General features: G+C 42.8%; 1 protein-coding gene across 2 annotated transcripts in view; it reads right to left on the bottom strand.

Annotated features, from left to right (window-relative positions):
• The window catches only part of SHTN1 (shootin 1), a 113990-nt gene extending 101214 nt beyond the window's left edge, over positions 1-12776 (bottom strand). For both annotated transcript variants that reach the window (XM_069567572.1, XM_069567571.1), the window contains exon 1: positions 11925-12776. In XM_069567572.1, coding sequence (XP_069423673.1) covers positions 11925-11982 — 58 coding nt within the window. In that variant the 5' untranslated portion in view covers positions 11983-12776. The remainder of the gene's footprint in view (positions 1-11924) is intronic.
• Between the last annotated feature and the right edge of the window lie 2725 nt (positions 12777-15501).

The raw sequence follows: 15501 nt of genomic DNA on the forward strand, positions 1-15501 counted from the left end.
CTGAGTCCAAAAGACTGTTCTATACATCTGTGTCTCTTTTGCTGTCTCGAATACAGGGTTATTGTTACCATCTTTCTAAATTCCATATATATGCATTAGTATACTGTACTGGTGTTTTTCTTTCTGGCTTACTTCACTCTGTATAATAGGCTCCAGTTTCATCCACCTCATTAGCACTGATTCAAATGTATTCTTTTTAATGGTGGAGTAATACTCCATTGTGTATATGTACCACAGCTTTCTTATCCATTCATCTGCTGATGGACATCTAGGTTGCTTCCATGTCCTAGCAATTATAAACAGTGCTGCGATGAACACTGGGGTACACGTGTCTCTTTCAATTCTGGTTTCCTCGGTGTAACATCCACTTTTTAAATGTTAAGATACAAATGCATAGAAAAGTCAAATCCCATGGTAAGAAATAGTGGAAGCAGAACCAGTTTACTGATTCACAAAGTCATCCATGTAAACAACGTTTACTGTGTGTGATGTGCACTGTGCTGTGCGCTTACTTGCTCAATCGTGTCTGACTCTGTGACCCTGGGGACTGTGCCCTCCAGGCTCCTCTGTCCATGGGGATTCTCCAGGCAAGAATACTGGAGTGGATTGCCATTTCCTTCTCCAGGGGATCTTCCCAACTCAGGGATCGAAGCCAGGTCTCCCCCCATTGCAGGTGGATTCTTTACCATCTGAGCCACCAGGGAAGCCCAAGCACTAGACAAGAAATAATCCTCTGGGGTGAAGACTGTGTCTTTATCCATCCACTGTGCCCTCTTCTGGCACAATGCCTGACATATAGTACGCACTCGATAAGTGAGTGAGTGAAAGTCACTCAGTTGTGTCCGACTCTGCGACCCTATGGACTATACAGTCCATAGAATTCTCTAGGCCAGAATACTGGAGTAGGTAGCCTTTCCCTTCTCCAGGGGATCTTCCCAACCCAGGGATCAAACCTAGGTCTCCCACACTGCAGGCGGATTCTTTACCAACTGAGCCACAAGGAAAGCCCAAGAATCCTGGAGTGGATAGCCTATCCCTTCTCCAGTGGCTTCCCAACCCAGGAATCGAACCAGGGTCTCCTGCACTGCTATCAGGCACTTGATAAATGTGTGCTAAATTCAGGAAGAAGGAAGATCGGACCTAGGTCTTTACATGAACAACTTATGCAAGAGCACATACTTTCTTCCCCAAACTAAAAGGGCCTCTTATATCATATGTTACAACAAGATACTTTAGAAAAATGAAGCTTTAAAAAGCCATCAAACATAACCAAAAGGGAAAAAAAACACTGCCTCATGAGATCATCATCACCTCATTCTCATCTGTTGAGTCTGCATCTCTGAAACCCACGGAGCCTTGAAACATCTCTTACTAATGGGGTATAAGGACATAAGTCATAAGAGATAATGTTTAATTAGGACATTATTCCCTTCTCCACACATCCCAATAGGTCCTGCTCTTAAAGGCAGAATAGAAAGAGAAGTCATTTATACCTCAGTTGTTAATGAAAGCATTAGAAGAGCCAGGGAAAACACTGCTGGAAAACCTTATCAAACACAAAAGTGACACATTTCATATCTGAAAAGAAGTTACAGCAAACCTGAAATTCAATCTTTACCTGATAGAACACACAGTACAGAGCTAATGATTTAATGATGCTTAAGAAGTAATCTCAATAAACTATATTAAGGACTTCAAGTTAACTTAAAGAAAGGAAGGAAACTAGGTAACTTTAAAATACATTTATTAGCCTGGTTTCTGGTCTGGCATTTAAGGAGCTTGTAAGCTGACACTGTGGTTCTCACAACAACAACAACAAAAAGCTGAACAAACAAAATCAACAACTCTTCTTAGATCCATGAGAGAATTGAAGACACTGGGCAAACAGCTACTTTAAAAATCAGAGATACACTCAGGTAGATACAGAGGATCACAACCTAGTGCAGAAGAAGCCAAGGTACAAAATCCCCTCCCGTGCCAAGCCAGGGGAAGAAAAATTAAACTGTAACTGACAAATTGCTAGAGGTTCAGCTGCAACAAGTTTGGAAGTTAAAAACTCCAGGTGAGGGGCAGGGTTAGGAAGCCCTGACACTTTCATGAGTTCTACCTCCAGGAATGCTACCAGGACCTCACAGTGAATACTGAGAAAACTTCCCTACTGGTTTTGGCAGGGGACAGGAAAAAGATCCATGATGAAATCTGCCCAGAGCCTGCTGTTCTTCTTAACAAGGCCTTCTCTCAAGGGAAATTCTTTTATCAGAGCCTAACAGATTGAAGAGACCGTAATAACCACTTCCAACCCTTTGTAGTCTTGTCTGACCGACAGGGAAAACTAAAACTAGAAGCACTTAAGAAAGTCACAGCCTAGGGCCTAGCTTGCTGAGACACGGAGACCCTCTACTAGGTCCCTTCCCTTCCCCCTACCTCACCACCGCGTGAATGTTTACAGCCGCTTTATTCATAACTGCCAGAACTCGGAAGCAAACATCATGCTCATCAACAAGTGAATGGAGAAACTGACAATGGTACACCCATACAATGGGGTATTATTCAGTGATAAAGAGAAATAAATGAGCTCTCAAGCACAAAAGACACATAGGAAGCCCACATGCATATTGCTCAGTGGAAGAAGCCAATCGGAAAATGCAACTTTCTGTACAATTTCAAATATACAACAGTACGGAAAAAGCAAAACTGACGGAGCCAGTAAAAAGATGGGTGGCTGCCAGGAGTTCCAGGGTAACGTAAGAGGAATGAACAGGTAGAACAGAGGAAGTTTTTGGAGCAGTGAAATTATTCTGTTTGATAAATGTTATGATGGGTACATGTCATACATTTGTCTAAACCCACAGAATGTGCAACATAAAAAATAAACCCTAATGCAAAATACGGACTTTAGTTAATAATAATGTAGCAATACTGGCTCATCAATTCTAAGAACTGTAGTACAGTTCTGTAGTACAATAATCTGTACTCCACTAATATGAAATGATAATGATAGAAAAAAGTGAGGGGAGGGATTATGCGGGAATTCTCTGTACTTTCTGTTCCATTTTTTTACAATCTAAAACTGCTCCCCAAAGTCTTATTTTAAAAAAAAAACAACAAATACATATACATATATGTGTGTGTGTATGTATGTCTGTGTATCAGTCTCAGAATCATACCCTGAATTACACCATACAGGATCTGAGATAGAATCAAGTAACTAAAAGGATCCTAATATATTACTGTCCACTGTATCATACAAAAATTTCAAAACTCATGTTTTAATGTTCACAATACTTAGATATTTCAATTTTTTTAAAAATGAAATAAAATGCTTAGCCAGCATGGGAAGCAGAGAAGACCAAAAGGAGTGTTCCTTCCACATTTTAAAGCGAAGCTTGGCTGTCTTAACAGCTCTGAATAAAATCTATAGCACAACAAAGTTTAAAATACACAGACTTTTGTGATTTAACAGTTCCACTCCTGAGAATTCTTCCTACAGCTGCACTTACAGCTATATGTGTACAAGGATGTGAGCATTACTGTTTTTAATAAATTTTGATTTTATAAACTTTAGATCCATAACAAAACTGCCCACAGAGTAGAGCTCCCATATACCGTACACTCAGTTTCTCCTATTGTTAACATCTTACATTATTGTGTTACTTTTCTTTCAATCAATGGATGAATACTGACACACTATTATGAACTAAAGTCCATACCTTATTTCCTTAGTTGTTATCTAGTGTTCTCAGAGAAGGCAATGGCACCCCACTCCAGTACTCTTGCCTGGAAAATCCCACGGATAGAGGAGCCTGATGGGCTGCAGTCCATGGGGTCACTAAGAGTCAGACATGACTGAGCGACTTCACTTTCACTTTTCACTTTCATGCATTGGAGAAGGAAATGGCAACCCACTCCAGTGTCCTTGCCTGGAGAATCCAGGGACGGGGGAGCTTTGGTGGGCTGCCGTCTATGGGGTCGCACAGAGTCAGACAAGACTGAAGCGACTTAGCAGCAGCAGCAGCAGCAGTGTTCTACTTTTGTTCGAGGAGCATTCAGATGCCACACTATATTTAGTTGTCATGTCTCCTTAGACACATCTTGCTGTTGTTCAGTTGCTCAGTCATGTCCGACTCTTTGCAATCGCATGGACTGCAGCACACCAGACTTCCTTGACCTCTCCCAGAGTTTGCTCAAACTCATACCCATTGAGTATCTAGGCTGTGACAAATTTCCCACTTTCCTTGTTTTCGATAATTTTGACAGATTTGAGGAGCACTGATCAGATACTTTGTAGAATGTTCCTTAACATGGGATGTTGTCCTCATTAGACTTGGACTACAAGTTTTTAGGAGAGGATTACAGGAGAAGTGCCATTTTCATCAACTATGAGAGGTACATATATACTATCCTGAGTGCATGCTTAGCCATGTTTAACTCTGTGAGCTCTGGTAGACTGTAGCCCACCAGGCTTCTCTGTCCATGGGATTTCCTAGGCAAGAATATTGGAGTGGACTGCCATTTCCTCCTCCAGGGGATCTTCCTGAACCAGGGATCGAACCTGTGTCTCTTGCGTCTCCTGCACAAGAAGGCGGATTCTTTACCCCTATGCCACCTGGAAACCACTCCCCCTCCAAAAAAAAAAAAATTCCTTTGGAGAATATAATAAAGACTGGGAAACAATAAGTTAGAAGGAGTAGCTAATTGTACTTTTTAGTCCATATGCTTTTTTTCTTCTATAAGCATATGTTTACTCTTACATCTAACAACAAAAAAAATGTAAGACTGATCTACCTAATTGCAGAGTTAAGGTGGGAATACCAGACCACCTTACCTGTTTCCTGAGAAATCTGTATGCAGGTCAAAAAGCAACAGTCAGGACCAGACATGGAACAATGGCCTGGTTCCAAATTGGGAAAGGAGTATGTCAAGGCTGAATACTGTCACCCTGCTTATTTAACTTATATGCAGAGTACACCATGTGAAATGCCAGACTGGATGAAGCACAAGGTGGAATCAAGATTGCTGGGAGAAATATCAATAACCTCAAATATGCAGATGACACTCCCGAAATGGCAGAAAGGAAAGAGGAACTAAAGGGCCTCTTGATGAAAGTGAAAGAGGAGACTGAAAAAGCTGGCTTAAAATTCAACATTTGAAAAATGAAGATCATGGTATCTGGCCCCATCACTTCATGGCAAATAGACGGGGAAACAATGGAAACAGTGACAGACTTTATTTTCTTGGGCTCCAAATCACCACAAATGGTGACGGCAGTCATGAAATCAAAAGACGCTTGTTCCTTGGAAGAAAAGCTATGATCAACCTAGACAGCATTTTAAAAAGCAAAGACATTACTTTGCCAACAAAGGTCCATCTAGTCAAAGTTATGGTTTTTCCAGTGTCAGGTATGGATGTGAGCTGGACTATAAAGAAAACTGAGTGGTGAAGAAACGACACTTTTGAAGTGTGGTGTTGGAGAAGACTCCTGAGAGTCCCTTGGACTGCAAGGAGATCAAACCAGTCCATTCTGAAGGAGATCAGTCCTGAATATTCATTGAAAGGACTGATGATAAAGCTAAAACTCCAATACTTTTACCACCTGATGTGAAGAACTAACTCATTGGAAAAGACTCTGATGCTGGGAAAGACTGAAGGCAGGAGGAGAAGGGGACCACAGAGGATGAGATGGTTGGATGGCATCACTGACTCAATGGAAATGAGTTTGCACAAGCTCCGGGAGTTAGTGATAGGGAAGCCTGGTGTGCTGAACTGAACTGAACAGTGAAATTCTTCGGGCCATGCTGAATGTCCATCTCAAGACAAGTAACCCAGCTGAGGTCTCTTCAGCAGTGGCTCAAAAACTTTAGGAAAATGCCTTTTCAATAAATACTCTGGTTTACAAAAAATCATACAGCCCACAAAGCCTAAAATATTTATCTCTGTCATTTATAGAAAAAGTCTGTTGACCCTTGATCTCTATCTAGTTTAATAGCTTAAAAAAATTTTTTTTGGCTTATTCATACAGTGGATGAGCAATCTATCTTAGGGTTCTGGAGAACAGAAGTGCAAAATAGGTTTCACTGAACTAAAATCCATGTGTCAGCAGAGCTATGTTCCTTCTAGAAGCTCGAGAGGAAAATCCATCTCCTTGCCTTTTCCATTTTGTGGAGCCTGTTCATAGGCTTCCCAGGTGGCTCAAATGGTAAAGAATCTGCCTGTCAACGCACAAGACATAGGCAACGCGGTTCAATCCCTGGATCGGGAAGATCCGCTGGAGGAAGAAATGGCAACCCACTCCAGTATTCTTGCCTGGGAAATCTCATGGACAGAGGGGTCTGGCGGGCTACAGTCCATGGGGTCACAAAAAGTCGGACACGACTGAGCAACTGAGCACAATGCAAACAAATGAACTACAATATGCAACAATATTAATAAATATCATACACATAATGAGTAAAAGAAGACAGAGGCAAGTAATACATACTGTATGATTCCACTTCTGTAAATTTCAGAAACTTGCAAAACTTATCTTTGGTGATATTGATTATCTTTGGTTAGAGGAAGCTGATGGTGTTAAGGGGTTATGAGGGGCTTCTGGAAATGTTCTGATTTAAGTGTTGTTAGAAACATATTTGCTTTCTAAAAGTAATTCACTGAGATGCTCATTTATATTTTGCGGACTTTCCTCAATCTATACTTTGTTGTAAAAGCAAAAAGTTTAAATATAAATCTTATAAAAATGTAACCAGATGAAGAAAAATAAATTTATCAGCCTTTTCATAGACAACTCAGTAAGTACGTATATTCCCTGGCTCTTTCAGACACAGTTGGCCCCTTGACCACACTTAGAAAATAGTGGTATAAAGTCAAGTTTGCACTTGACACCAAGGCAACCAGTTAGCCCAAACAGCTTTCTAGGGACCGACTTTGTATGGATCCAAGATTGACAATGCTTCGGTTTTACACACTAATATGGTAATCGTGGTGGACAACAGCTTTAGTCCCTTTTGTCAAAATAATGCTCTAGCTACTTTCTAGCCTAGAAGCCAAAGGAACACTGGAAGAAGCCCCTTTTAATTACTATCTCAGCCTTAAGAATAAGCTTCACTAAATTTTCATCTGAACTTTTGAGCACTGGCTCAATAATTTTGGAGAAAATGATACCAACTCTCAAGGTGAAAGGTTATCCTGCCTTAAAATCAATTATCTTGCCATTTAAAAGTGTTAGTCCAAGACTAGCCCAAAACTTTTATTTATTTGTTGGTGGTGGTCTTATGTTAGAACACCAGTTTTACTAAGTGGGAATCATTCTCTACAAAATTCCTCCACAAGATCCAAATGACATGGCATTATGACGGTGACAGCTTACTGGACATCTGCTGTTTGCATCTGCCCAGCCTGCACGCCCCTCTTCTGGTAGTGGCACATCATTCTAATTTGGACTACTCCAAACCTTTGGTCTTTGTGGAGGCTGCCAGTCAAGATGCCCCGCTCTTCCTTGGCCAGAGGATTTTAAATACATGACCCAAATGAGGCCACCAACTCTAGACTAGGAACTCCACGAGCAGGGACAAGATTTTTTGCATCTCTGATGCCTAGCACAGTGCCTGGCTATGAATATTCAGTGTATGTGGGCTGAATGAAATACAAAGAAAATCATGTACCTTAAACAAACCCTGAGCTAAGTCTATCATTTCCCAGCAGAATTCTGGAAGGGGAGCAAATTGTAACATGTTTTGTAAGAAAAATGTCCACTTTAGTAAGCTAGGAAATATGCATTGGAAATAGTATCCCAAGTTGCCATTTCTCAGTGCATTAAAGATGTCAATCAGTCCAAAAAAAAAAAGCCCCCAAAAAGACAAAAGGAGCATTACCTCATTACCTCAACATCTGCTTGAACATAAGCAATCGCACACTGGCTAATTTTTTTTAAAGGGACATAATATAACTTTCTAGAAAGACATAATATAGCTAATTATACCATTCACTAGAAGAGAACATACAATGTTTTGAAGTAATTCAGAAGTGGGTGTGATTTATAAGACATAGAGCTTAGGGAATGGTAAGTATAAATTAGAGATTGTTCATATTATGACAGACTCCGTCATTACATTTCACAACTTTTGTCAAAAGCAACCTTATTCACCACACCACTAAAGGCTTCACATTAGGGAAGGCTGCTGTCAGCTCTGCCATTCACAGTGGATGGGAACTTTCTTTCTGAACACCCTCCCGAAGAATGGGCGCAAATTTTAGACTTAAAGCACTAGGGAAGGAATGATATGATGAAACCTAAATAGTCAATAAACATGTAAATAAGATTTCAAACCTCACTAATAGCCAGGTCAAACATGTTTTTTAAAGGTTTACCATTTTTGTTCGTCGAATAGGCAAAAATTAAGCAAACTGTCAAGATGTCAACAAAGACTACATTGGTCAGTGTTGACCAACGCGTTGGAAAATGGACACTGCTGAGGGGAATGTGAACTGGTACAGCCATTTGAGGTGGGCAAGGGGGCATTTCTGCAATGTCTAGCAAAACTTTATGTGTATATGCCCTCTAAGCCAACAAAACAGGCCTAAAAATCTATCCTAGAACAACAAACTTCTAATTGTACAAACTGATCTGTATGATTATTTGATTAATGACTGTCTACTAGACATTAAACTTGTCTGTCTGGTTCACTATCTTCTCTCCCAGTGCCTAGCACATGGGCCTCACATGTGATAGGTAATTGCTATTTGTCAAAGGAGTAAATGAATATGTTTACTCAGCATTAGGAAAAAAAAAAGCTTTTAATCAATAATGGTTCTTGTTCACATTAACGAGAGGTAGTGGAATTATTCACAATGTTAACAGGCAGTAAAAAGTACTGTTTACTTTCAAAAATAAATCACACACATCAGCTTACAAAACTGATCACAATATTGGTAAGAGTCCAAACACCTAGGTGCCTATTTTTACACCTCAAATCCCTAGCTTCCCAAGTTAGTTCTGTAGGTTCAACAGCAACAAAACACTCTTGAAACAAGTCAATTGATATCGAAGTCTATGGTGGGGTGATGTTAGTCACTCAGTTCATGCCCACCTCTTTGTCCATTGACAAATAAATGCCCCCATTTTGAAATGTATAAAAATTACACTGCGGGCTGAAAAAGAAATCCCAATACCTGTGCAACGAGACTCAATATCCTTTTTTTAAAAAAGTGTACTCTTTAAGAAACACAAATTTCAAAGTCCAGCTGTTCTACCCTCTTTGACATGCCCCAATTGAAGAAATATATCCTCTAAAAATACAATGCAGAGATTTCCCAATATAATTGGAAAAAGAACCAGAAACTAAAGAATCATCCCTTTTCCTCAGCTCTCAAATCCAACACAGAGATAGAGATGTGTTCCAAAATCAAATATAAATAACTTGTGGATTATGTGTATTGGTAAATTACCCTTGAAATTATATAGAGAATAAAAAGTGAAATTTAAAATTTTAACATTATTTGAAAACTGACCATCCAACAAAAGATCTGATATCCATTGACAGATATCATCAATAATAAAAGTTTCAACAGTCTAGAATATGAATTGAGACAAGCATGTTGGCGGTGTGCGTTCATGTTCAGTTGCTCAATCATGTCCGACTCTTTACAACTCTATGGACTGTAGCATGCCAGGCTCCTCTATCCATGGGATTTCCCAGGCAAGAATACCAGAAGGGGTTGCAGTTTCCTCCTCTGGGGGATCTTCTCGACCCAGGAATCGAACCCACGTCTCCTGCATCTCCTACACTGCAGGTGGATTCTTTACCACTGAGCTACGAAGAACCCCTTATGTTGGTGGGGGTGGTATTATTAGCAATAAAATACTAATAAAATCCAGCCCCTCACTAAAACACTTGAGAAATTCCAGATAAGGCATTGTGCTCACCCACTAGACTAATCAAGGATGGGAGCTGAAGGTACTAGGAAGGCAAAAGCCATTAACATGTATCCAGCACTTTCCAGATACTGGATACCACAGAGAAATGTGTTGTGCCCATTTTGGAGAGGTTAAATAACTTCTCCAATGGAAACAGTGACAGACTTTATTTTCTTGGGCTCCAAAATCACTGCACATGGTGACTGCCACCATGAAATTAAAACACACTTGCTCCTTGGAAGAAAAGCTATGACCAACCTAGACAGCATATTAAAAAGCAGAGACATTTCTTTGCCAACAAAGGTCCGTCTGGTCAAAGCCGTGGCTTTTTCAGTAGTCATGTATGGATGTGAGAGTTGGACTATAAAGAAAGCTGAGCACTGAAGAATTGATGCTTTTGAACTGTGGTGTTGGAGAAGACTCTTGAGAGTCCCTTGGACTGAATGGAGATCAAACCAGTCCATCCTAAAGGAAATCAGTCCTGAATATTCATTGAAAAGACTGATGCTGAAGCTCCAATACTTTGGCCAACTGATACGAAGAACTGACTCATTGGAAAAGATCCTGATGCTGGGAAAGATTGAAAGCAGGAGGAGAAGGGGACGACAGAAGATAAGATGGTTGGATGGCATCACCCACTCGATGGACATGAGTTTGAGCAAGCTCAGGGAGTTGGCAATGGACAGGGAAGCCTGGTGTGCTGCAGTCCATGGGGTCGCAAAGAGTCGAACATGACTGAGCACCTGAACTGAACTGAAATAATTTCCCCAAGGTAACCCAGTTACTAAACAGTCATGATGAGATTTGTTTTCAGGAATGTGGACCCCAGAGGGATCCATATTCCCTACGAACAGCTTGTTTGTGATCTCAGGGAGCAACAGGTCTTAGTACTGGACAGATCTCATGACATCATCTGGTTTAGCTCCTGCCTGTAGTCAAGTAAGCCTTGATTAACCATAAGATCTAAAGAGAAGTGACTCTCCCAAGTTCACAGAGTTGGTGAGTTGAGTCAAGAGAAGTGAAAAAGCTGGGACTAAACACCAGGATTCACCACAGAGCCGGGCCCCTTCCACGACCCGGTCGTGTCAGCAAGTTATTCAGAAAAAAAAGTATGTTCCCACACATTTTTACTTCCTAAATCTGTATGGTTTCTCTCTTTCTTGACCTGCATTCTCAGGGACCTCTGGTCGGGACATAATCATTTTAAGTTGAAAAGGTGTTCGGTTCACATGGATCTTAATTTGGCTTTGTTCAGACGTGTGGCGAAGCGATGAAAAACGACTGACTAAAACTGTTACTTCTTAGGATATTAAAACAGTTCTGCATCTAGTTACCCGGCAGTGTAGAAACGCAGGTTACAAGGCCTGGCTTTTCTGCGAACCAGAGCCAAGTCCTAAATCAAGAAGCCCTACACCATCAGGGTGCGGCCTCACTGTCGAATCCACTGCTAGAAATGGGAAGCGATAAAGCACACCGTGGCCTGCAAATCCCAGCTGCGGAAGGAAAGAGGAACTAGGCCAAACCAGAATGAAAAGCTGGAGAAAGGCTGTCAAACCGCGCGGCAGGCCTCCCAGCGCCAATGTGCAAGGGTGGGGCCGCGGCCACGGAGACACGCCAGCGGAGCTGCCCACACTGCGCCCTCTCCTCGACAACCAGCCCCACTCGCCTCTCCCGCGTGGCACTGGGGGGACCGTGGGGCCGTGTCCGCCCCGAACCCCCGTCCCTTTCCCTAAACCCCCATCTCCAGCTAAAGCCACCAACGGGGAAGCGCTTCCCGCACGGCCCGGCGCGACCCTCCAGGCACAGGCACATTAACCCTCTGCCCCGGGGCTCAAGCGCGGGGGGGCGCGGCGGACGCCTCTCCCCGGGGTGACGGAGCTACTAGGGGTGACGGTGGCGGTGGCGGCCGCGACCCCTCCCGCCCAGCTTCCACCCGCTCCGCACCCGGCGCCCCAGAGCCATCCCCGCCCACGGGCCGCGACCGCCAGCACCTGGCAGCTACGCGCCCGCCTACCTTGCTCCTTCAGGCTGGAGATGAGCTGCAGCTGCTTCTCCTCTTCCGAGCTGTTCATTTTGGCAGGTGGGGCCGGGAATAAAAGGAAAGGAGGGAGAAGAGAGGGGGTGCAGCAGGGGTGTAGGGGGTGGGGGGGAAGAAAAAAGCAAGATGCCGCTGGCGGGCGGCTTCGCTACCCGGAAGTTGGATTTGCTCCCGCTCCTCCTCCTCCTCCTCCTCCTCCTGCAGGCGCGGGGCGCGCGGGTGAGATCATCCCAGCGCACCTACTCCGCGGCCTCAGCGGCTTTACCTGCCGGCCGGCGGAGAGGCGGGGAGGGGGGCGGAGACAGGCCGGCAGCCGCGGGGGCAGCGGGGAAGGGTGGGGACGCCGGAGGCACCCTCGGTGACCACGGGACCGTCTACCGTGCTAGCCCGCGGCGGCCGCCGACGCGCTCGGCTTCCTCCGCCGCCCAGGCCGGCGCCGCAGGATGCGCGGGCGGGAGGGCGTGCGCGGGCCCTGCGTTGAGGTGGCGCTGGCTGGTTCCTGCACACCCCCACCCCCCGGCCGTCTCCGCCTGCACCCCCCTTCTCCGCCACCACCCTCCTTTTGGACCCTCACCCCCACCCCCGGCCAGGCGCGTGTTCTGGAGGAAGCCTGCCCTGGGTCTGCGGCGTCTATGAGAAGCCCACTTTGAATGCTGTCAAAGGCCTCTCCCCACGAACTGCTGATAATGCAGAGAGCGAGACGTAATGAGCTAATAAACACCCAGATTCTTCCCCAGTTCTTGCATAGTGGACCCTGGGGGTGGGGGCTCCGTGTAGACAAACCTAGGTTTCCTCCCTCTTCCCCTGGGAGCAGGCTCTGTGTTGTACATTTGGCATTTTGCAAAGCGTACAGATATTGAAACAGACCAGACGGGTAAGGTACACAGTGAGCCAGGGAGGGCGTGGTAAATTAGTTAACTGCTCCTGGCTCCTGGGCTGGCTTCCCCCACCTGCACTCGGTTTTAGAAATGGTCAAAACTGAGCCCTGCAGCCCGCAGATTGCCAGGCCCTGCAAATCATGTGGTCTGTAGTGGAAAGATCTCTTCAGGTTAGAGGCCACTGCAGTCCGAATGCCTAAGGCCACACAGCTGCCTGACATCAGAGGCTGGTGACGTTTGACTACCTTCTCCTCTGTTTGAACCCAGCTCTGGGTTCGAGCCTGACCAAAAGAGGGGTGGTAGGCCTGCCAGATTTCAAAATGGCTCTCCCCTACCCCCAGCAGCCAGTCCTTAGTCAAGTTTCCTGATCTCTTTGAACTTCATCTGAAAAAAAAAAGGAAATAATACGAATATCCACTCTCCCGGAAGAGTTGTTAAGTGTTCAACAAGGAGAGGAAGATACACAAAGCGCCACATCCATAATTTGACATACACTAGGTGTTCTTTTTAAAAAAAAAAAAAGTTTACAGCTCTGTGAACAAAGTGTTGTGGATGCTAAAATGGGCACAGGCACTTTTACAGTAATAATTAAGTATACAAAGTAAATCCAAACTCAATTAGGCTCACTACACATCTTGAGTTCTTTCACTATCTCAAAGCTCTTCATATAGGTTCTACACCTGCACAGTGCTTCTGCTCATTCCTCACTTGCTATTTTATGTAAATACCCAACTCTGTTTACAGAATGGACCTCCATGATGGATGGTGGAGGAGTGCTAGAATACAGGTAAATACTGTAACTAGTATCTGTCTGATACTCCTCCCAAATTCTAATTCAAAACAAACTGGAAAAAGATGGTAGCACTACTTCCTCTTTTTCTAAAAAGGCAATATAACATTTTAGCATGAGTGATTTAGTGTTAGAATGATCTAAAAAAGGCAGCACAGTGTTTTTAAATAGAGTGAATTAAAATTTTGAAAATTTAAAAATAATTTTGGCATGAGGTCTTATTGTTCAGTCCTTTCCCTAGCTTTTCATGACAGTTTAAGAAATAATAATAATCAAATGGCCTTTGCCTTAAGACTATCTGAGATGGTATCTTAATTCTCGGAGTTTAAAGAAGGCCCAGTAAAATCCTCGGAGTTTAAAGAAGACCCTGAATTGCTTCAGACTCAAGTACGTGAAACATGAATGAAATGTGCTGCCACCAGTTATTTTGCATCATGAGAAATCATTTCTTTCCAGAAAAAAGATTTGAGTAACAAATTACGGCCATCTAGCTTTCATACTGCAGCCAGGAAACCTATTATATTAATAACTGATCAGTCACTTTGCTGGATAATGCCAGAGGTTTCCTCCAAATCTAAATAATCAATTATTTTCTTACATTAAACCAAATACCAGCAGAGTGCCCGTTAAATATTTGGATTAGTTCACAAGCCTCCATTTTTTAAATGGCTGATTTTTCTACTCCAATTATACAGTAATTTAGGTATCACTTTTGGACTTTAAGAATGAGTTAATTAATTATCAAATCTATAATCAAATTGAGTGCTTTGGTTCCACTCTGCACCCCCTTGAAATTAATCTTGTTTACCTTCCTTGAAATTAAAATAGCCTCCTGAAATACAATATGGTGTTATCCTGAGGGCAGGGAATGAATTATTAGGATGGCTATTAGAGTCAATTATAGGGATTCAGCTCTCCCATTACACTATGGTTTATTTATATGATATGAATATTGATGGAAAGGACAGAAGTGATAATAATTAGTTTTTGTTCTATTTAATAATGCATATAGGGATTTATGTTGCAAGCATCACAATGGATTCATTAATCTCCATAAAAAATGTAATTAAAAACCTTTAAAAATGTGTTTTTAATATATACTAAAAGAGAGAGGGGAAGGAGAGAGTTTTCAAAAATGAGTTGAAAGGATATGTACCAAACTCGGGATGATGGTTGCCTCTAGGGTTAGAGGGCCTCCCTGGTATTTCAGTGTAAAGAACCCACCTGCCATTGCAAGAGACACAGGAGGCATGGGTTTGATCCCTGGGTCAGGAAGATCCCTTGAAGGAGGACATGGCAACCCACTCTGCATTCTTGCCTGAGAAATCCCACGGATAAAGGAGCCAGGTGGGCTACAGTCCATGGGGTCACAAAAGAATTGGACACAACTTAACAACTAAACAACAACTAGGGGTAGAAAGTAGAGGAACAGGCCCAAGGGGTAAGGAGTGGAGTGGGAGAGAGCAGTGATCAGTAGATTTTCTCTTAATGTTTGTGTTGCCAGGAAATTAATGTAAAATCACATTATTTATGCAATCTTTTGAGATATACGGACAAATAAGACTGAAATACAATAGGAAATGAAGGTTCATTTCCTCTTCACTAATTCCATATTAGGTAATCTACCCTAAAAGCCTTTACTATATTATTAATTATGATATAAAAATAATAACATTGGAATGCTATTTAACAATAAAAAGAAATAAAAGTATGGATACATGCCACAGCATGGATAAACTTTGAAAACATTAAGTGAAAAAGCCAATCAGAAAACACCAGACATTGTATGATTCCATTGATCTAGAATGTCCAAAATAGGCAAATCTGCAGAGAAAGTTAATCAGTGGTTGTCTAGGACAGTAGATAGGAGACGGCAATGGCACCC

Source organism: Ovis canadensis, chromosome 22, assembly GCF_042477335.2.
Source record: "Ovis canadensis isolate MfBH-ARS-UI-01 breed Bighorn chromosome 22, ARS-UI_OviCan_v2, whole genome shotgun sequence".
In the NCBI taxonomy this organism is placed as follows: domain Eukaryota; kingdom Metazoa; phylum Chordata; class Mammalia; order Artiodactyla; family Bovidae; genus Ovis; species Ovis canadensis.